This window comes from Psittacula echo (genome assembly GCF_963264785.1).
Source record: "Psittacula echo genome assembly, chromosome: 1".
NCBI lineage: Eukaryota > Metazoa > Chordata > Aves > Psittaciformes > Psittacidae > Psittacula > Psittacula echo.
Genome location: NC_137735.1, coordinates 105,708,281 through 105,730,303, shown reverse-complemented (window position 1 = coordinate 105,730,303; position 22,023 = coordinate 105,708,281). Strand labels below are relative to the sequence as shown.

Here is a 22,023-nt window from a genome sequence, read left to right as displayed (position 1 = left end):
CAAGAAAAGATGTGACAGACTGGATGGATAGTCACTGATCTTGAAAAAAATGTGCATTTTATTTATAGATTGTTCGCCACGATAGAACGATGGAACAGATCGTCTTCCCTGTCCCCAATATTTGTGAATTCCTCACTCGGGAATCCAAGTGTCGGGTATTCAATACAACAGAGAGAGATGAACAAGGGAGCAAAGTCAATGACTTTTTCCAACAGACGGAGGACCTGTACAACGAGATGAAATGGCAAAAGAAAATTAGGAGTAAGTATTGCAATTTCAAAAAATAGCTTAATTATGCTAAACCCCTGCTTTTACGCCTTCAAATACTTTCATTTTAATAGTACATTTTGTCTGCTCACTCCGATACTGCAACAGGCAGAACTGTTCAGGGCTTGAGGGTGTAGGTCAGCAGAGACACTTGCATGCAACTCTAAAAGAGGCATAATATGGAGCAGTTAGTAGTGTAAGTAATGTGTTCAAGATGATGTTTTGGACTACAAAAGTTAAACAGAGGGGTGGATGAACTGGGTGTAGTTCTACTAAACTCAATAGCGCTGTGCCTAATTAAGCCAAGGCCCCTAATATTTAACAAAAACATGTGTAGCTGCATATTTGAGGTTTGCAGATTCCTAAAAGGCCATTAAAAAACTTGTAAATGTCAGTCACTTGAAAACGTCCTTCACCAGAACCTCAGCTGCTTTAAATCTGCCTGACTCCCATGGAGTCAGTTCCTCTCTGCCAGTTCACATCAGCCTTGCTTGACTAGGCTGCACTATGTCCCAGTCTGTTATGTCCCATGGTGGTGGCAGAGGCACACGTACCACCTTGAGCTGCTTGCAGATCTGACAACCACAGTCAAGATCATGGAGGAGAGATTAAAGCAGGGACCTGCAGAGGAGGTGCAGTGAAGCCAAGCCAGGTACCCTGAGGTTCTTCTTTAGTTCACCAGTGGGCATTACAGCCGCTCGCCCTCACCAGGAATGGTGCTGCTGCTGCTGCTACCGATGTCCTGGGGACAGGAAGCTCCTGCCACCTCAGCTGCTGTCAACTCTGCCCTTTGCTTTTGGAGCACAGAATCAAGGCTGCAAACTAAGTAAGCATCTGCAGTATCCTGGAGGGATAAGGAAGGAAGTTATATTTTATATATGTATATAAATAAAAATAGACGAGAGTGATCACTTCATTCAGTGCTAAAATTCAGATGCCATTGGGGTGGTACACATCAGCTGATCACGGCATCATTATGCAATAAAAAAGAAAGGTAAGAATAGGATCTATGGTCAGAGCAGCAGAGAATTTGGATAGTCAAAGTAATATGGTTTAATGTAGCATCTTTAACATGATGGAAGCATGGATGTTGTTTGCAGTTTTTACAAGTGTCAGTTCCCAGGCTATAATTTTCAGAGGCAGTAGTAAGTCTTCAGTGTGAACCCTATTGGCCCAGGCCTGCTTCCCTTGATAGCACTGTAAGAACTTGTCTGCGCTGACAAGCTGACCAGAGTAGAAGTTGTAAAACAAATTATTCCAGAATAACTTGTTATCTGCACAGTCTATTTGGGAATAAAAGTCACTGTATTGTAGAAAAATTACTCCAGTAACAAAATCATATCTGTTGGTTTTGCTTAAGAAACACAAATATAAAAGCCTGACACTACACTTATATACACCAGACCTGCCTAATGCTATAAGCAAAGAAAATTGGTTTATTTTTATTCAGAAAAGAAATTCCTCAATTCGTTTCATCAGTGGAATGGCCCACAAATCTCCATGTATTTTTTTATTTTTGTTTGAAAAGATAATACAGGTTGAGGCTTAATTCAGTCTTTAGCCAAATGTCTGTTAGCATGCAGTCTGTGTTGCTTAAATTGACAGATATCATTTGCAACTGCTCCAAATACTTAAATCTCAGCAGTCAACAGCATAAGGTTATCACAATGAAATCTGAATATTTACCTAATCATAATTAACGTCTATTTAGACTAAAGCCTGAGACAGCCATAGGCAGTTGAAAGACTTGGCTGTTTCTAAAATGTTAGCTGGGTGCAGGCAAGTCAGGAATATGCTCTGCATGCTTGCAGCACATTCTCAGTACTTTAAAATCTAATTATTAGGAATACATATGTTCAAATAGATAAACCTCTTTGGCTAGAGATCTTCTCATACTGTTGAACATAGAGTCTTGTTTTAAATGTTTATTTAAACCTCTGCATGCTTGCAGCAGGTTCTTGGTACTTTAAAATCTAACTAATAGGAATACATCATGTTCGGATAAACAGAACTCTCTGGCTAGAGAATTTTTCACACTATCGGTCATAGAATCTTGTTTTAAATGTTCATTTAAACATATTGTAGTGCTGTCACACATATGAAATGCTTGCCTGAGTCTTAGTACCCTCTGATCTTGTTCCTAGCCTTTTTGCTGAATCGTTTATGTGACTCTGGACACAAAATCTTAACCCTGTTTTGCCCTATTTCCCTTTATAATCTTTTCTAAGTAGGTTATAGGTTCTCTGGGATATAGACTATTTCTCTGTATTTGTACAGCACTTCACACCTGGTGATCATGGTTTCATTTGAGTCCTTCTAAGCAGGAGTAAAGTGCTGTTTGTCTGCAGGTAACCTTGGACATCTGAGGATCATGCAGGAAATAGTCAGTTTTCATAAAAACAAATTCTATTCAGACCAAATTTTCACCTGCTCCCCAGAGTAGATCAAGATGTATTTAGTTTGACAGAGGTGGGGAAAATACCGCAGCTCTGAAACTTTGCCTATTCATAGAATCGTAGAATAGTTAGGGTTGGAAAGGACCTTAAGATCATCTAGTTCCAACCCCCCTGTCATGGGCAGGGACACCCCACACTAAACCATGTCACCCAAGGCCTCATCCAACCTGGCCTCAAACACTGCCAAAGATGGAGCATTCACAGCTTCCCTGGGCAACCCATTCCAGTGCCTCACCACCCTCACAGTAAAGAATTTCTTCCTTATATCCAATCTAAACTTCCCCTGTTTAAGTTTGTACCCATCACCCCTTGTCCTGTCACTGCAGTCCCTGATGAAGAGTCCATCCCCAGCATCCTTGCAGGCTCCCTTCAGATACTGGAAGGCTGCTCTGAGGTCTCCATGCAGCCTTCTCTTCTCCAGGCTGAACAGCCCCAACTTTCTCAGCCTGTCTCCATACGGGAGGTGCTCCAGTCCCCTGATCATCCTCGTGACCCTCCTCTGGACTTGTTCCAACAGTTCCATGTCCTTTTTATGTTGAAGACACCAGAACTGCCCACAATACTCCAAGTGAGGTCTCACGAGAGCAGAGTAGAGGGGCAGGATCACCTCCTTCGACCTGCTGGTCACGCTCCTTTTGATGCAGCCCAGGATGCAGTTGGCTTTCTGGGCTGTGAGCGCACAATGGAGCCGGATCATGTTAATTTTCTCATCGACCAACACCCCCAAGTCCTTCTCTGCAGGGCTGCTCTGAATCTCTTCTCTGCCCAACCTGTAGCCGTGCCTAGGACTGCTCTGACCCAGGTGTAGGACCTTGCACTTGGCATGGTTAAACTTCATCAGGTTGGCATCAGCCCACCTCACAAGCGTGTCGAGGTCCCTCTGGATGGCATCCCTTCCCTCCAGCATATCAACCGAACCACACAGCTTGGTGTCATCGGCAAACTTGCTGAGGGCGCACTCAATCCCACTGTCCATGTCACCGACAAAGACGTTGAACAAGACCGGTCCCAACACCGATCCCTGAGGGACACCACTCGTTACTGGTCTCCAGCCGGACATCGAGCCATTGACCACCACTCTTTGCGTGTGGCCATCCAGCCAGTTCTTTATCCACCGAGTGGTCCACCCATCAAATTGATGTCTCTCCAATTTAGAGACAAGGATGTCATGTGTGGACAGTGTCGAACGCTTTGCACAAGTCCAGGTAGATGACGTCAACTGCTCTGCCGCTGTCCATCAGTTTCGTAGCCCCATCATAGAAGACCACCAAGTTGGTCAGGCAGGATTTCCCCTTAGTGAAGCCATGCTGGCTGTCACCAACCACCTCCTTGTTTTTCATGTGCCTTAGCATGCCTTCCAGGAGAATCTGCTCCAAGATTTTGCCAGGCACAGAGGTGAGACTGACTGGTCTGTAGTTCCCTGGGTCATCCATTTTCCCCTTCTTGAAAACGGGGGTTATATTTCCCTTTTTCCAGTCATCGGGAACTTCACCTGACTGCCATGATTTTTCAAATATGATGGCCAGTGGCTTAGCAACTTCATTCGCCAGCTCCTTTAGGACCCGCAGATGGATTTCGTAAGGTCCCGTGGACTTGTGTACGTTCAGGTTTTTAAGATGGTCTTGAATTTGTTTTTTTAATAATGTTTTAATAATTGTTTTTTTTAATAATGTCATCAGTGTACTTGGTCCAAATGGGTCATCTGGATGACCAGGCACACAGAATGCTAAAATGTATTTTTTTGCTTGATTTTGTGTCTCCATGCACAGAAGCAACAGATTCAGAGTCAGGTGAGAAACTCTTCACAAAAGATCTAGTCCTAAAATCTAAGCAGAGGCAAAACTCTCATATTTAATAAACTGTATTGGGATCTTTGGATTAAAAGCTCTGCTTAAAACTATGTTTTATGGCAAACCTATGCTTAATATTAGTCTATTTTAATTAATTTGAAATATCTGCATGTTTTCTTCATTAATCTGTATTTTTTAATTCCCTGGAGGCCATTACTGATTGAGTTCCCACCTGCTTTCATTTCACTGATTTGCTGCTCTTCTCCCCATTCTAGATAATCCACCCCTGTTTTGGTTCTCCAGACACATCTCTCTCTGGGGGAGCATTTCCTTCAACCTTGCTGTATTCATCAATTTGGCAGTTGCTCTGTTCTACCCCTTTGGAGATGATGGAGATGAAGGCAAGTGGAGTTTGGTTTTATTTTTCCTTGTCATTTTAAATGCTTTCAATGCTAAGGTAACAGCTATATAAAACCGCATCTTCAGGTATCCTTGTATCTGCAGAAGCCATTTAGTACCTTCTGAGTAGGTACCAAATGTTGTCTGAAATGTGGTAGCTGATCTTCTGTGTCACATGGCCCACACAACATGAAGTAAAATGGACAGAACATAGTTCCTAAGGTCATCTAGATGATCAGGGCTAATTCTGCCATATTGCAGTATACTACTGCACACATTGAGTTACAGCTTCTGAGCTGAAGAAGGATTCCTGGCAGCAGAGGGACAGAGATTGCTTAGAACTGACCAAACTGAATGACTTGCAGTCTTGAAAGCATATGGAATAGAATGACTTGAAAACTAGCTGCTTGGCTTTTGACTATTTTGTTTATTGGGATAAAAAGGCATAACTGTTGCAGAGGATTAATGTGTTACATGGAGTTATGCTTAAAACCTATGATTCTGCCTCTGCTTCATCACATGCCACAGGAAATGTCACAAATAATAAATTTTGTTAAGTAAATGCAGCAGAATAGCAGGAAGCGTCTTTGAATCCAAAACAAGCTTAATTGGGATAAAGGAGACTAAATAGTTCAGAATACTGGTAATGGGAGTAGAGCCATTCATCTCTAGGTCTTTGGTTTGTGTTCAGTCCAGTCAGTAATGTGACTGAAAGTCAGGTCTGCCTGGTGGCATGTGAGCTGGGCTAAGTGGAGGCAGTCCAGCTTCTAGTCGATACATGTGCTTTTCACAAATACCAGAGTTGGCACCAGCAAGCATTCCTGTTGGCTGGCTAAACAGAAAGGCAGCAGATTAAAATATACTGGCATGGAAACCACATTGCCCTTTCACCCTACAGGGTGGTCTCCGCAGGTCATGGCACAGGCATTGCCGCAGAAAAAGGGAAGCATTTATACTTAGTTCTTTCCTGTTTGTAAACTGAAGAGTCGCTTGGAGTGTGCACACATTACAGCCCAAGCAGAATAAAAGGAGAAATAATGAGTTAAAAATAAACCTTTTAAGATGCTAAATTTTAGCTAATCTGTACTCACAGAAATCCTCTGGTCTTTAACCAGTAGGTATTAATGCTTATTTTGAACTGCAGATTTATATAGCATTAGTTTAAGTGGCCCCAGTAATCCAGTGATTTCAGTGATAGCACATTTCAGTATTCTAGTTCCTAGTGCTTGCAAAAGCAAAAGCAATTCGTAAGCAATAAACAATAGGTGTGGCCAAATGGGGTTAGCAAGTCATCCTTAAGGATGTTTAAGGAACTAAGCGTCCGTAGTACTGGCCTCCCTCCTCCACCAAAAACTGATTTAACAGCCAGAGTTTATCTTCCATTTTTCTGCTTCACCTTGCATAAGCCCACCTATACTCACATGTCTGAGGTGTCTGAGCTGATCTAATCATCCCGAGAATGTTGCCTTTTAGTTGATACTTGCAGTTCTTACATCATATGACATAAGCAACATTTGCACTCCAGAGGAGGACTTCTTGCTTCCAGCTCACCTGTCTGCACATGTTACTGGTATGGCTCCTGTGAAGTGAAACTGTTTGACCTGCAGTAGGGAAGAAGGCAAAATGGTTTGTTAAAGAAATAGTGAGTGTTTTGGCCTTACCTTTGAAATCCATTTGGAAGTTAGCTTTTAGGATCCGTTAAAAATTTCTAAGTCTTACTGGCGAAGGAGCTATCCATCAGAGCCAACCTTGAACCTCCTGCCAAGGATATAAATGCTCCTGGACTTTGGAAAGTTCAGATGCCATCTGAGTGTTGAGGCTAGGGCCTCATTTCATTGTTTTCTAATCCCACTGATGCTGCTTAGCTGTGTATTTGTTGCCAAAGAGATAGCATGATTTCTATTGTGAGTCTAGCTAAATTTTCTATTCCCTTCTCCCCCATCACTGACCTCTCAGTTCATCTGATAACAATAGAAGTCAGTGCACAAGTGTGACAGTGCCCCGAGATCTGAATGTGCTTTTTATATCACAGCAACATGGTGTTTTTCCAGGGTTTTAAGCAGAGGAGAGAAGAGAAAACAGGGGTGTTGCTCAAAATTCAGGGAGACCCTGGAGCCAGCATCTTGCAGAGCAGCAAAGAGACTGACTCTGAAGGCTCACATGCCCGCAGGAACTCAGCAAGACCTGGGACCTGCTGCGTCCCCAGGAGCAAGGCACAGCTATTCAGCTGCTCTCAGCAATGCAGATGCTGCCTGTTCCTGCTGAAGTCCCTGTGGCTGCCTCCCGTTACAGCAAACGCTTTGCTCCTGTGCAGAAGCGGAGGCTCCTGCTGAACACCCACAGCCCTTCAGGAGAAAGATGCTTTTCTAAAACCGGGGCGCTTTGGTGCCGTTGAGGATCAAAACGTGACACTGCAGTGCAGTGCCACTTGCTGCGCCCCCCCAAGGACCAGTTATTTCTGTAGCTGAGTAATCATGGAATTAGACTGGAAGAGCCCTTAATGATCCCTGCAGAAGGGAGGTGATTAGTAGCTTGCTCCAGGAGAAGGATAAACTGTTTCATCCCTGAGCACTCCCTGGATTTTAATGGAAATTTCATTTAACTGCTCTTGTTATTACCTGTGCAAAAATCGACAATACTATGATAATAATAGCTCTTGTTGCAATTAGGGCAAGTTGTGGTCAGCAGTTGTGGTGCACGACCCACACTTTTTGTTAGCTATATTGGCAAAGGAATTGATGGTTTTGATCTGTTTTGTGGTGAAAAATGGACTCTCCAAAGATGCCTTTCTGAAATCTCCCTTTTTCCTCTATACAGGCACACTCTCCCCGTTGTTTTCAGTCCTCCTTTGGATAGCAGTGGCATTTTGTACAGCAATGCTGTTTTTCATCTCCAAGCCTGTTGGTATTCGACCCTTTTTGGTGTCTGTTATTCTCAGGTCTATATATACTATAGGGCTCGGTCCTACCTTGATACTTCTTGGTGCTGCTAATGTAAGTACTTAAGAAACAAGCAGAATTTCTCTTTCAGCAGAAGCAGAGACATTAAGGGTCTCCTATTAAAAAAGCCCTTAATTAGAGCTGTGCAAAGAGCTTCTTTTTCTGGTTCACTGGTTAAGCCAAAAAATAAATGATTTCCAGTCATTGTGAAACAGCAGTGTCAGCAAAGTAGGAAGCTAAGAAAAAAGCTGGTTTGGTTTTGTGCATATGCAAATATTTAAAAAATAAAAACAATGTGAAATGTAAAGAAATATTCCTGAATATGAGCAATCAAATTTAGACTTTCTCATGTTAAAAGAATAATTTTCTTTACCAATTCATTCAGCAATTTTGACACAAATTTGTGAGATGATTCTGTTACATTAAATACCTTTTTTTGAGAAGAAAAAGCTTTTAGAAATTAAATATACTCTCAGCCATTTGCCAGATCTTTTAACTTAGGCATGAGTAAGTTTGCATGTTTACTGACCTTGGTAAGATACGCAGTCATCGGTCGTGCTCACAAGTCATCTATTTAGATTTCTTGCCTAACTGCTACAGCTCTAATGTACTTCAGCACAAAGTATGGGGCTATTTGCTACCAGCTCTGTGAGAATTTCACATACTTAAAACTACCCAGACATGTAGTCAAAGGTAAAGGCAAGTAAGCAGCACTTGCCTTTGTCAAATTTGTGAGAGAAAAAAACATGTTAAGTCCTCATTGCTTGTCCTGGACTATCAAACTGATGAGGTTAGTCCCTTTAGTATTTACTTCTGCACAGCTGTTTGTGTGCAGGCAAAGCTCAAGAGCAGTGAAGAACCTGATGCTGTTGCTTAAATGCTATACTTCAAAAATGCCCCGGTATTTTTTTTTTAGGGATTTTATATTGAAAAACATAATCTGGAGGAAATAGTAGATCTCTCACATACCCCACACACTTTCTGTTGTGTTACTATTGTTCCCTTTGTAGTAGCATGCCTAGCTGCTCTTACATAGTCTCAGGTCCAAACTCAAATCTCCTTGCTTGTTTTTTTTTAATGCCTTATGACAATAATCCCACCCTACCTGCTCACTAATGTGATAGGAGTAAATCAATGTAATGAGGCACAGAGCAGGGTTAGAAGGGTGATGTGCTTCCACTTACTCTCATGGGCTCATTCCCAGTGTACGCTGGTTATTGGTTTTCTTTCATTGCACTCTCACTTTAGTCAAAGCAACCTATCTAGGCTTTTCAAGCACTACAGCAATACAAATAATAAATAACAGGATTTTTCTGATGGAATAAACCTAGCTTTTGTTACTCCCCACAGCTTTGTAACAAAATAGTGTTTCTGGTGAGCTTTGTTGGGAACCGTGGAACTTTTACTCGTGGCTACCGAGCAGTTATCATGGACATGGCTTTTCTCTATCATGTAGCATATGTCCTGGTCTGCATGCTGGGCCTCTGTGTGCACGAATTCTTCTACAGTTTCCTGGTAAGTATGTGCTTCTGTGGAGGGGAAAACTTTGCAAAAATAGAAAATACCGTTACCCATGCAGCTGTCTTCAATTTCTTCCTGACAGTCAAGCCAGATCATGTGTATTTTTAGCATACTGTTATGTTGCTGCCCCTTAGGAGCTGCTGTTTTCATTAGAACCTGTTGCTGTTAGGACTTACTTTGTCTGGTTCAGAGTTGAAAATTTGCCCCTTTCTTTTCAGACAATTGTCATACAGCCACTCCTTATTCTTCCCCTTCCCCAGCATACATACATTCTGTGTCCATTGTTCTGTATCTTGTGTCAGTCATAATCTCTTCAGGACAGGAGTTGTCCACTGGTGTGTGCATCATACCTATACCAAAGGATCTCATTCCTCAGTTTGTCTTGCAGCCCTAATAAAATAAATAAAATTTTAAAGAAATTACTTGAGAAATGGGGATGGCATGCCTGTGGTGTAGCAGGAAGATTCATCACTTTAAATGTATCCCACTTCATTTTCTTTTGTTGCCATTACCCAGATGGAATGCCTTTTTATAATATGATACAGGTGCAATGAAAATGAATCATACAAAATTATGCTAAACTCAGCTAACTGCTCCCATCATGCTGCATAGCAGTAAAAGGTATTTCACTGTTTTTGTTTTCTAATCCTTTTGCTTGATATTGGAATGTGTGAAACTTGCGGGGAGACTGACTAAATTGTGGTCATTTACATGGGTTCACTTTCCTGTTGTCTTATTTTTCACAGCTTCCTGAATAATGGTGAACTCCCAGCCTTTCACAGAGGTGTATTAAGCACACTAGAATTTTTAGGGGTTCAATCTGGTAGAGTGCCTGCTGAAGTCAGATTTTCCATATCTTGGCATTAAAGTCAGTTTCAAAGTTTGGGCAGATTTCAAGGGAGCCAAGATTTGTGGCTGTAGCTGCAGGACCTTTATCAAATGAATGTAACTCTTCTGCTTAAAAAATGCACAGTGAATTATCTGTTATTCCTTCAATGAGTAAGGTGATCTCTATCTTAAAATACTTTCCAAAGTGCCAAGTAGTTTAAGAAACATTTTATGTACTTTTTTCAGTGACTGCTATTGACTAATGTCCATGATTCATGGAAATTATAATTGCCCACGTTCTCAAGTTCCTTCCAGGTGTTCACTTTGTACTGGATATATTCTAAACTCTGAGATTTGTTCCTCATTCTGAGCTTTGTCTTGTATGGAAAGAATGATAACTGTCTTCCCTCTTTCTTCCTTTAAGATTACTCCTTCCACAAATCCTTCCACAGACCTTGTGAATTGTGGCTAATACCTTCTTCTGTGGACCATTTTGATAAATCATAATGTGTCACTATATCTGTAATCTGAATGTTTTGAAGTGGAAATACATACATTATAGATAAGGTCGGAAGCACTATAGAACATCAATAGAACTGTAAGAGAAAAAAGCTATAATTTCTTGAAAAGCTCTTATCATGTTTAATTGCTATTTTAGGCCTTTGACATTTAAAGCAGTATTATCTCGATGTGTACTTTAAATACCAAGAAAGTATATAGTGCATGATGAAGAAGAGTGAAAGTTTCTAGTTTTCTACAAACATTGCAATGAATTTAACTTTGTCCTAAAAAGAGATGGCCCTGATCTGTGTACATGTGAGTGACTTTTAAATGATGCCATGAGCTCAAAGAAGCAGTTTACAGACATGTAATTAGTTACACGCATGAGTGCATTTTTGAGTTGTAGCCCATGCATGTTTATCAGATGGGAGATAACACGAACAACTGATTTGCAGATACAGATCCATAGTATGAAGAAACTGGTTTTTAATTTTAATCTAGCCCTGGTTTTGACATGGGGAAACAATGATCTTATTGATAACTGTTAATCACATTTGGATCAGGCTCATATATACTTTGTGACTTCGGACTTGACTTAAAGTTCTGTGCTAGATTTTCTCCTCCTATAAGCATGCCCAGCTCCCACTGAAATCAATGTGACTTATGTGTTTATGAAGCTGAGAATTTAGAACATGGCTAGATGTATGTTTCAGTAGTTCAGATTGTTTTCCTATGTAGCATCTATATATTGCCTCATTTCTGTTCATTTTTCCACTCCTCTATGCTTTTCCCAGCTGTTTGATCTGGTCTACAGAGAAGAGACATTGCTAAATGTGATAAAAAGTGTTACCCGGAATGGTCGTTCCATTATCCTCACTGCAGTGCTAGCACTCATCCTAGTTTATCTCTTCTCCATCATTGGGTTTCTCTTCCTGAAAGATGATTTTATCATGGAGGTCGACAGGTTGAAAATCAGGACCCCTGTTGCAGGTATTTTTTTTATATCAAAATTTGCTTCTGGCATATACCTTTTCTGTCTGCCTAACCTAACTTTCACCTAAGGAGATAAAATTTCTTGCTTTGTATCTGTGAGAGCAGAGCTAATTCTATATACCTTAGAACTCAATTAAGTCTGGGTAAAATTTGATATTTATAGGGTTGTTTCAGACTAGGCTTATCTGTTGAAATACTAAAATCTAACACATTTGATTTCTTATGTTTTCTTTTCAAACTTTTGCTAGTAGAAAAAAAAATACCTGTATTTCCTAAGTATTTGGAAGAGCAATTCAGAGTTGATTACGTTGGTTTTTATTCTACCTGAGAAGCAGCTCATAGTATTTTTGGTGTTCTATATGAAGCATGTAATCTTAATATGTTCAGTAGATGTATTCATTTGATTACTTTTTAATCTTCATCCATCAGGAATTTATTACAGAATCTATACTTCTACCAATAGGGGGCTTTCCTGGGGCATCTTTTAATTCAGTGTGTATTTCATGATCAACATTAGTGTATAATCCCAGCTTCAGTAAAATCATTGGAAGGTTCTTCATCAATTTTAAAAAGGTCAGGATTTCAGCTTTCTGGAATGAGAGATTTTACCAATATGAATAGAGAGTTACAAACTTGTTTTGCTAGAAAAAAGCTGCGTCTCATCTGTAGAGATCTTTGTATATGCTGCCAACCAGCCTGCTGGGAGCATGGGCAAAGAAGTAACTGTCTGCATAGAAATGCCTGAGAATAGCTTGTGATTAAATTCCTCGAGGCATGATTTTCCCAAATGCTGAGCTCCTCAGACCTGTACACAAGCACAGAACAGCTAGTGGAATCCACTCTGGACTGTGTGTACTCAGCGTTTGCCAGTCTTTTCCTGAATTTGTTATTTCAGGATCTAAAGCACACAAACAAGGCAAAGGCCATTCAAGACTCATGGGCATGATGTATTCACGTAGCTGTTTTGATACCATATGAAAAAAAAAGAACCTGACAGATTTCTTTAATATACCTTGCTTTCTTGCCACTGATCATCTTTGAAGGGCTAAGTTGGCTTATATTTCATAAGAATTAATATTTGACTTACTGTTCATTTTTGGACAGAACCTGTGATGTGATATTTCACTTTGAAAAGTAATTGTGACCATCTTAGGAGAACAGATGAAGATTACAGCAGCACTGGTCTGGTCCAGTGTAGTAGTTTCTCTGTGTTTGTGTTTATTTTGTTGGCAGATTTTTGTGGTGTGGGTATATTCTTGCTGGCTTTATACATGCCTATTCCTTATCAAAAACTCTTCAAGAAAATATGCTGACTGTATATTGATGGAACATTATGCATCCCAAGACAAGTGCTTTAAGTATTTTCTCTATAAAGTAGCAGAAAGAGAAAGCCAGAGCTCATGTTTTCTGAGTTACACAGAGTCTTAGACTATTACTTTTGTTGTACGATTTTGCCTTGATTTTTTTCTCCTTAAGCCTTTTTGTATCTCTGATTTGAAATGCAGAAAATTGTTGAAGATGCACAAGATAAAATTGGTTTGATAAAATCAAGCTGATGTACACGTTTACCCACTTGGGGAATGTTAAATTAGTGTTTTACACAAACCCATACATATTTACAAATGAGTGCCAAACTGTGTTATAATCCTTGAAAACTCTTAAATATTCTACATTCAGGATAACTGACATCAGCTTGGTGTCCTTCTTGTCAGCTTTTGTGAATAATTTATCTAATGGATTTAAAAGTGACATTATTTTCCTATCTGACAGTTGTTTCTTGCTTTGAATGTGTATTTTTCTAACGAGAAGTAGCAGCATTTGATGTAGATTCATTAATTTCAGGAGATGAAATGGGAATAGCTGTGATATACAGTAAATATAAAACTGTGGTTTTGTTCCTTGTGATTGCTTTGAGCTGTTGAGGCAGACTGTTTGAGGAAGGAGGAATTGGTGGCATAATTTGTTCTGCCTTTTCTTCTCAACTTTCCAACTCAGTAATTTGCTTCTAGAAAATAATTATATAAAATTTAGTATCAAATGTAGTATCTGTCTTTTTGTCAGTATCATGCTTTTTCCACAGGTATTGGTGATGTCCCTACTACAACCCTCACATCAATCATGGGAGCCTGTGCAAAAGAGAACTGTTCTGCAAGCATCCCTATTACTAGCCCAGGTCAGTAAAAAAGTTTCCTCAGACTGATGATCAATTAGAACTGGGAGATTTGTGTGTCATTATAGTGGAGACTTTTGCTAATGTGAGAAGTGATGATCGTTGCTTTAAGTGCTCAACTTCTGCAAGGCTTGGAGCTTATCTGGCAAGTTGCCTTTAACGTGAGTGCTTCCCACACCTGATTTCCAGTTGCCGTGACATTAATTTTGTTATTAAATGAGCTTGCTGAATCATTATGCTTGAATGTATAGGCTGCTTCTTTCCAAGTGACTTTGCTGAGAAGAAAAAGCTTGCTGCTTATCTGCAGCATCCTCACCTGCACACGCTGACCCACGAGCCACTGCTGGACCCATTTAAGGCCACAAAAGTTGATTTAAATGGCGTAGCATGTATCAGCAAGCCTTTGTGTATACTTCTTACGTGTTTCTAGCCCAAGGTTGTAGTGTAGTCAGAAGACCTAATAGCCCAAATCTAGGACCAAGCTACTATGTCTGAACGAGTTACGGTGGCTCAGCTGAGCACAGGCAGCAGTCCATCTGTGCATTCTTAGCATGTGTCAAATCCAAGGAAATGCGGACTGTTGCATTTTCACACAATAGATGTGTTATTTCATGCTTGTGGCAAGTGAAGAGCTTAATTGCTCTGGTTCAGCAGATGAGTACACCTGGTTTTACTTTCATACCTGCATTATGAATATGATCTGTATGTCAGGACAGAGGAGGGCCATGAAGGATGATCAGAAGGCTGGGGCACCTCTCCTGTGAAGGCTGGCTGAGAGAGTTATGCTTGTTCAGCCTAGAGAAGAGAGGCTCTGGAAACACCTTACAGCAGTCTTCCAGTACCTAAACGGGGCCTACAAGAAATCTGGAGAGGGACTTTTTACAAGGGCCTGTAGTGATAGCACAAGAGGGAGTGGCTTTAAACTGAAAGAGGTTAGATTTAGATTAGACCTTAGGAAGAAAGTGGATAATCGACAGGCTTAAAATATTTATTGCCAGAGTTGCCTGTGGTTGCCGGGGGCTGCAACTGAGGACATAAGTCATCCCTTCCTATCCTGTGTTCCAGTATAAAGCTGTTTCATAAGCTTTTTTCTTCCACTAGTAATTTTTGAGGGTTTAGGATCAAAGGCTTCAGGGAGAGGGCTATAAAAGTAGGCTTTTTCTCCCCAGCTGGTATGTAAACAGTCCTCATAAACAGCATGGGAAGCTGTCTGACTAGGTAGGGAAAACAGTCTAAGAGATATTGGCAAAGCTGCTGCATTGAAAGGGTAATCAATCAGTCAAAAGAGATGCAGTGTGGCTTTTGCCAAACTCTTTAAATGACAGAAATCTCACAATTCTTATTGTTTGGATACTATTTAATTTAAAATGAAACAATAATTAAAGGGGGCTGTACAAAACATTCAAGTGCACTGTCATTTAATCTCGGAGAAGTTTTATTTATCCAGTAACATTAAAAAAACCAGCATTCTGCAAGAACAGTTTTGCTCATCTTTGCCAAGGAGTCACCTGTCAAAAGGTAGTGCTCTGCCTTTGGTCTTCTCCTGGGACAGTCTCCCTTCTGGCAAAAGCATGACTGGTGGAATGCAGAGCCTGATATTTGGAGAGATTCATGTTGGAGCAGCATGAAGGAGTCCACAGCTGTCTGCAAGAAACATTGTATGTTCTCAGTACATCTTAGGTCCAGAGTGGAGACATAAATAATTGCTTTTCAGATCATAGAATCACAGAATAGTTAGGGTTGGAAAGGACCTTAAGGTCATCTAGTTCCAACCCCCCTGCCATGGGCAGGGACACCTCACACTAAACCATGCCACCCAAGGCCTCATCCAACCTGGCCTTGAACACTGCCAAGGATGGAGCATTCACAACCTCCCTGGGCAACCCATTCCAGTGCCTCACCACCTGATCATTTGTTCTGATGAGATTCCACTTCTTCCTTGAGTTTCACTGGTTGAGTGTGTGCTCAGTCATCGCTCATGCTGGGAGCCAGTCTGCTCTGCTCAGAGAGCATCCCCTGTCTGTAGCCTGCTTCCTCACTGCTGCATTGAGGTGTCAGCATAAATATACTTTGTCTTATCTCCCTCAGGAGTCTCCCACTCTTCACTCCAAAGGCATTTTCCAGATCACTTAAGTCTTTGCATGGTGAAATGCTTAATCACTTAAAGGAACTTCCCAGCCTACTGTATATGGCTCTTCATGTTCTGTAGCCCACAAAGACCTGTGCTAGAAAGCTGCACAGATACCTCTTTGTAAAAGAGGACATTTTCAAAGACTCATTCCACTCCCAGGCCTGGTACTACTCTGTGCAAATTCACCTAGATCCATGTGGGCACTCACGTCTCTCCTGCCTATGCTTGTGCTGGAAATCAGGCCCAGAAGCCAGGTAGCTGTGGATCATCAGATGAGGATTTTTGAAGGAAACCTTCCTATAATCCCACTTGCTGCCCCATGATTAACACTGCGGGGTGGTCTTAGTGCCTAACCTGCATTACCTTTGAATTAAACTTGATCAGATGACAGCCTACCTAATGCTGTGTATCTACCCATTCACCACTTGTCAGACTGGAGGTGACTGCAAGTAAAGCCCCTGAACCTTAGTGTCAATACTGGGTCCTTTTCAACAATTCACTCTACAGACCCCCTCATTTTGGTGGTATGGGCATAGTCTGTGTTGACAGGGGCTGAGTCTATGCCATGAGTGCTGCTGAGCACCAGGGCAAACCAACTGAGGCAAAACATGAGCCTGCAGGGTTACCTCGCTCCCAGAGCGAAGATAGCTCTTGTTACTCCACATGTGGGAGTGGAAGGAGAGTAGACATAAGGATGTCTGTACACTCCCCATAGCCTATGTTACTGCACTGGAGGTTTCTGCCAACTTTGGGCTGCCTGATTTCTGATTCTCTGGCAAAGAACTTGCAACCTGAGCTTTGTCTTCTGAGTGCAATGTGGGATGGTGATTCTCTGTGTTGCGAGATGTGCCAGTCAGCTGAAGAGTGGTATCTTGCGTCTCTCTGAAGCTTACTTTCAACTTGCATCTCAGTGGACATGGAGACTTGTGAGTTAAGGTTGCTAGTAGGCAACTTTCTGTCATGTTGCAGCTTTCAGTTCTCAGCCCTGTTTTATCCTCGTCGTTCACCAGGATCTGAACATCCACTGTTACCAGCCCCTGACACTGGTCTTGTGACCAGTGAAAATCTTGTTCAGTAGTTATCTAAATGAAATAGAAGCTGTGGCCTTTAGAAAAGCTTTTAATTTATCTTGTGGATGGTGATCTTCTCAAGCACAGATACTAGCTCCAAGAAAAATGATGGAGTAATGTTTGGAAGGAGCTAAAAAGGCAGGCTACAAAAGCAAAGGAGATTAGTTGGTATGACTAAGATCACTGTTCTAGTAAAAAAATGCCAGATGTGACAGGGAAAAAAAGGTTTATTTTCAGTTATCATTTCGGTTTCAATATTTAATCTGCTATTTTTTAAATCTGGAGTTACTAGTGGTAGTAATGTCTGCAATAACCTTACAGTTGAGCAGGGAAGTTTATCCTGATGTCTGCTTCTGCTTTTCTTTTTGCTCAGAGTTCCTTAAATCAGGAGTTTTTTCTCATTTAATTTGCTTGCGTAGCAAAAGCAGCCGTGGCAAAATCAGCAGATACCAGCTCTGTTCTGCAAATACCAGTAGTGATGCATACACCACAATTTGGGAACCCATGTTTTAAATCCACATTGCTTGTCTGTAATGTGAGTGCTTTCAGTCAATTCAATTTATCATAGTCTATCTGGTGCCCCAGATGTGGTGGTTTGGGGCTGTTAAATATGCTGTTTCAGTTAACTATCGCAGCAGGATGTTGTTATTTATTAAACTGGTTACAATAAGTGCATGAAGCAAACCAAGTGAGAATTGCTGCCTTCACTGCTTAAGCAAATGTATCCCTAAAGATAGAAGGGAAGGCAGGAGAAATGGCAATCACAGCCCTCACCCTTCAGTGCAAGCCAGCAGGACACAGAAAACAACTCAAGCAGGGCTCTTCAAAAGGAGGCTCTCAATGCAGCCGCAGCATGAGGGTGAGTGGTGGTGGGAGGAATTCTGGCCAAGGCAGACGAAGTTTCCCCAGGGACTGGTGTTCCAGCCCAGCTCCTCTGCACGTTCAAATATCTCCTGCACAATAGTACCCTCTGTGGCTCGGCCAAAACCACGCAACAGCTCTGCAGCAGAGATAAGAATAGAATCCAAGTTCTGAAGCTGAGGTCAGGGTGAGTCTTTAATATATATCAGACTTGTGCTTGGGCACGTGTGCTAGTGGAAAGACCATGGACAGATTTGCTCATATAAAAGCCAGCCCCTCCATAATGATTTGAAATGCTAACATGACTTGGCTTGTACATGAGTAGGTAGAGGAATGATTTCACAGGAAGACAATCCTTTTATAAATGTGCTTCTAATTCTGTGTTTATATTGCTTCTCCTCTGTGTCAGCTGCTCACTTAGGAGGCCCACTGAAAAAGCAGTCACAGTAAAATCAGTGGGAGTACTTGCAAGGAAGAAGGGTGCTCCCATGAATAGAGATGGCAGCTCTGGGTCATTAACAGAGTTACTGGAGGGAGAACTGCTTGGGATTTTCTCTGTCTCTCTTCAGGCTAAGTATGCCTCATGTGCCTAAGTATGTCACCAGCACTGCAAATGCATAGGGTTGATCAGTGAAATTTTAGCTGAAGAATATGAAAGACAGATGTGTATTGCAGTTGCTTTCTCTAATACAGAATTGTGGCTTTGTTTGATGAGTGATCGTTTGATGCTGTGGTTCCTAAAGCTGCTGCTCTCCTTTTTGCAGGTGAAGAGGAGGAGGATGGAATAGAAAGGACCTGCGACACCCTGCTCATGTGCATTGTGACCGTATTAAACCAAGGCCTGCGAAATGGTGGTGGTGTGGGAGACGTGCTCAGAAAGCCTTCCAAAGATGTAAGTGCTTTGGCTGAGTAAATGCATTACTCCCTGTTCATCTCATGAATGCCAAAGTCAATTTTTGGAAGTAATAGACAGTATTTGTATCGAGTCTGCTCTAATGTCATGCAGTTGATTTATCCATATAATTTTTACATCCCAGATGGACAATTTCATGAGAAGAGCTAAGCTTGGTGTGATGATGATACTTGAAGAAAGGAACTCTAGGTACTAGTTTACTCCTTCTGGAAAACTGGAGCATATTGTAACCTTCCAAGCATTGCTAAGAGGTGTTGCTAGATGGGATCACTTTTCTATTACACTAGGAATTATAAATGTAAACTTTTGAAAGTGATTGATTGATGAGTATATGTCAAGACTCTCCGCTGTAATATACAAGGTGTATTTTTAGCTGAAATGCAGCATGACATCTGGCTTGGAATAGGTCCTATTGTTTACTTATACTCAATTAGCATCAAAGTCAAGGCAGAATTTCATATATTATGGTATATGTCTTCTTCCAGAAGTTTCCTCCAAAATTCAGTCATTCAAGGACTATTCTTAATATTTGGGTGGTCTTACGCATTTTTATTTAAGTTCTAAAAGAACATAATATATGAAGGCGATCGAGTGGAACTTCGCTTGATAAGCCATATGGTTACACAAGGGTTACATTCACAAGTAGGATCTCTTGCAGGAGTCCAGATACAAATAACTTGGATCTGGATGGAAGAGCTCTCTGTGCTGGTAATAGGAATCTAGGCCCTATCTTATGTACATAGTCCATCCTCATGAAGTCTGTAAACACTTACAGACTTCAAAAATTACTCTTGCCACTTAGCAGTTATTTAATGCTAACTACATTAAAGCACTTCACAAAGGGAAGCACTATTATCCCAATGAATGTGTGGGAAACTGACAAAATCAATGACTGCCAAATCAGTGTCATGGTGAAGAAAAAGGCTTCGGTTTTATGTTCCTCCTCCTTACACTGACTGTCGCCTCCTGTTTGCCACATAACACCTTTGCTATTTTCAGAGGCGTCAATGGGAGTCCAGTCCAGCCTTTGCAAGGTGGAAAGTAGCTATGATGTGAAAACAAAAGTGTGATGAGATGAGGAATATAAGCACTTCATGAGTGCGCATGTGCACACGTGCATGTGCATCTTGTGTTCCCAAGAGACACTTGCTATGCCTGCCCACTCTGAGACAGCTTACAGCCATGTGACTGTGTTAGCACAGTGCTAAAACCATTTACATGCACTGCTTGGGCACATAGTAGCCTGGCCTTGGCATCCTGGAAGCATGCTCCCCTGGCTTCCATTTTTTTTGGTGTAAAAACTTGGCATTGGACTGGAGTATTCCACAAAGACCTTCCATAAGCATATCCCTGTATGCCACAAGGCAGTATTAAGAAGAACTATGATTGCTCTCAGTGAGTACTACAAACTGCATATCCCTGTTTCTGTACCGGCAAGGTAATTATCTTCAGTCAAGCACTACACTAATGCATCTATGCTGCATCTGATACAAAAGCTAGTCTCTTCTTTATCCTGTGTGAAACATAATGGACAAGAGGAGTCTCGGTGCTATAAGAGCACATGAAACCAAATCTTCTTTGCCTAACCACATAGGTAGTCCCTCTCCATTTCTGTTGGCGGTGTTCAAGGCCAGGTTGGATGAGGCCTTGGGTGGCATGGTTTAGTGTGAGGTGTCCCTGCCCATGGCAGGGGGGTTGGAACTAGATGATGATCTTCAGGTCCTTTCCAACCCTAACTATTCTATGATTCTATGATTCTAATTTGGCATATGGAAAAAAAGATGCGTAGCTTTGCATAAGCTAATGTGAAAATATTGAATATTTTAAAAGTGTGCTATTTTTATATCTTATTGCAACTTTATTATTATTTCAGGAGCCCTTGTTTGCTACACGAGTTGTTTATGATCTTCTGTTTTACTTCATCGTCATAATTATCGTTCTAAACCTAATCTTTGGAGTCATTATTGATACATTTGCTGATCTCAGGAGTGAAAAGCAGAAGAAGGAGGAAATACTAAAGACAACCTGTTTCATCTGTGGTAGGTGTTACTCAGCTATTGAGATATTTGATGGGGAAAGGAGTGAAATGAACTATTCCTCAATAAATAAAGTGTGGACCAAAGGGGTCCATCTCGTATAAGGAAAGTGTAAAAATGTCAGTTTGGTTCCAGATTTCTTCCCTCTCAGTAAGAAAAAGATTAGATTTATGAGTCAAAAGCTAGCTTTGCTAAGAGGTGGCTTTGCAGTCTCCACCCAGGATCTGAGGGAGAAGAGCTATGTCTCACACTCGCATCATCACTACTAATGGAAATGGTACAGCTGCTGACTTTATTTCACAGAGTGTGATGCAGATGAAAGTGCAGCTTGCTATTTCACAGCACAGTGCATTCCAGAAGGGTAACAACAGCAAAATTTGCCTGTTTCAGAAGGTGATATGAAACAAGGAATAGAAGAATTAAATTAAAAACATCCACACAAACCCCATGAATAAACCGCTCTTCCCTTGAGGTGCACTTGCAAAGGGGCAGACCTTCACTCCCCCAGGGAACTTCAAAAATACCTTCTTTTTTGCAGACTGGGTGCTGTTTCCATTCTTGTACTTACAGGAATGAGTGTCGTGCAGAGCACACCAGCTTTAGTGTCTGTGGAAGGCTCCACAAGAGATCCAGTGAGGAAAGCTGTAACACAAAGGCAAACATTTATGAACCCTGTTCTTCCTCACTGTGGTATCCTTCTTCAGAGATTTGACCCATTGCAAGAAAAATGTAAAAGTTTCTTATGACTACAGCTCTGTAAAGATTGAGCTACAGAGATTCAAACTCCCTGCTAGGTTTAAGCACACAAACAATCCAACCACAGCTTAAGTGGGACTATTCATGTGCCTGATGCTAAATGTGCACATAAATCTTTGCAAGATCAGGACCTAGACTGCACATTGTGTGCTTACCAGTATAGATTTAGAAAGAAGCAGAGCCAACACTTGTAAAGCACTTTATAGCCCTCAGCATAGAAGGCACTGTAAAGCTGTAATATATTTATTATATTGTTATTGTTATTAAGAGGAAATATCACAAAAGAGAATAAATGCTGCGCTGAAAGAATCCTGTCAGGAATGCCTTCTGGCCTGGTATTTCTTGCCTGGCAGTTACTGTATGTGGTTACAGCTTTTAAATTAAGATCTTTC

General features: G+C 41.2%; 1 protein-coding gene across 1 annotated transcript in view; it reads left to right on the top strand.

Annotated features, from left to right (window-relative positions):
* The window catches only part of ITPR2 (inositol 1,4,5-trisphosphate receptor type 2), a 265,600-nt gene that overhangs the window by 220,454 nt on the left and 23,123 nt on the right, over positions 1-22,023 (top strand). Inside the window, 8 exon segments of the mRNA XM_080617700.1 lie at positions 69-261; positions 4,789-4,914; positions 7,730-7,905; positions 9,202-9,366; positions 11,496-11,691; positions 13,775-13,867; positions 18,691-18,818; positions 20,713-20,878. Coding sequence (XP_080473826.1) covers positions 69-261; positions 4,789-4,914; positions 7,730-7,905; positions 9,202-9,366; positions 11,496-11,691; positions 13,775-13,867; positions 18,691-18,818; positions 20,713-20,878 — 1,243 coding nt within the window.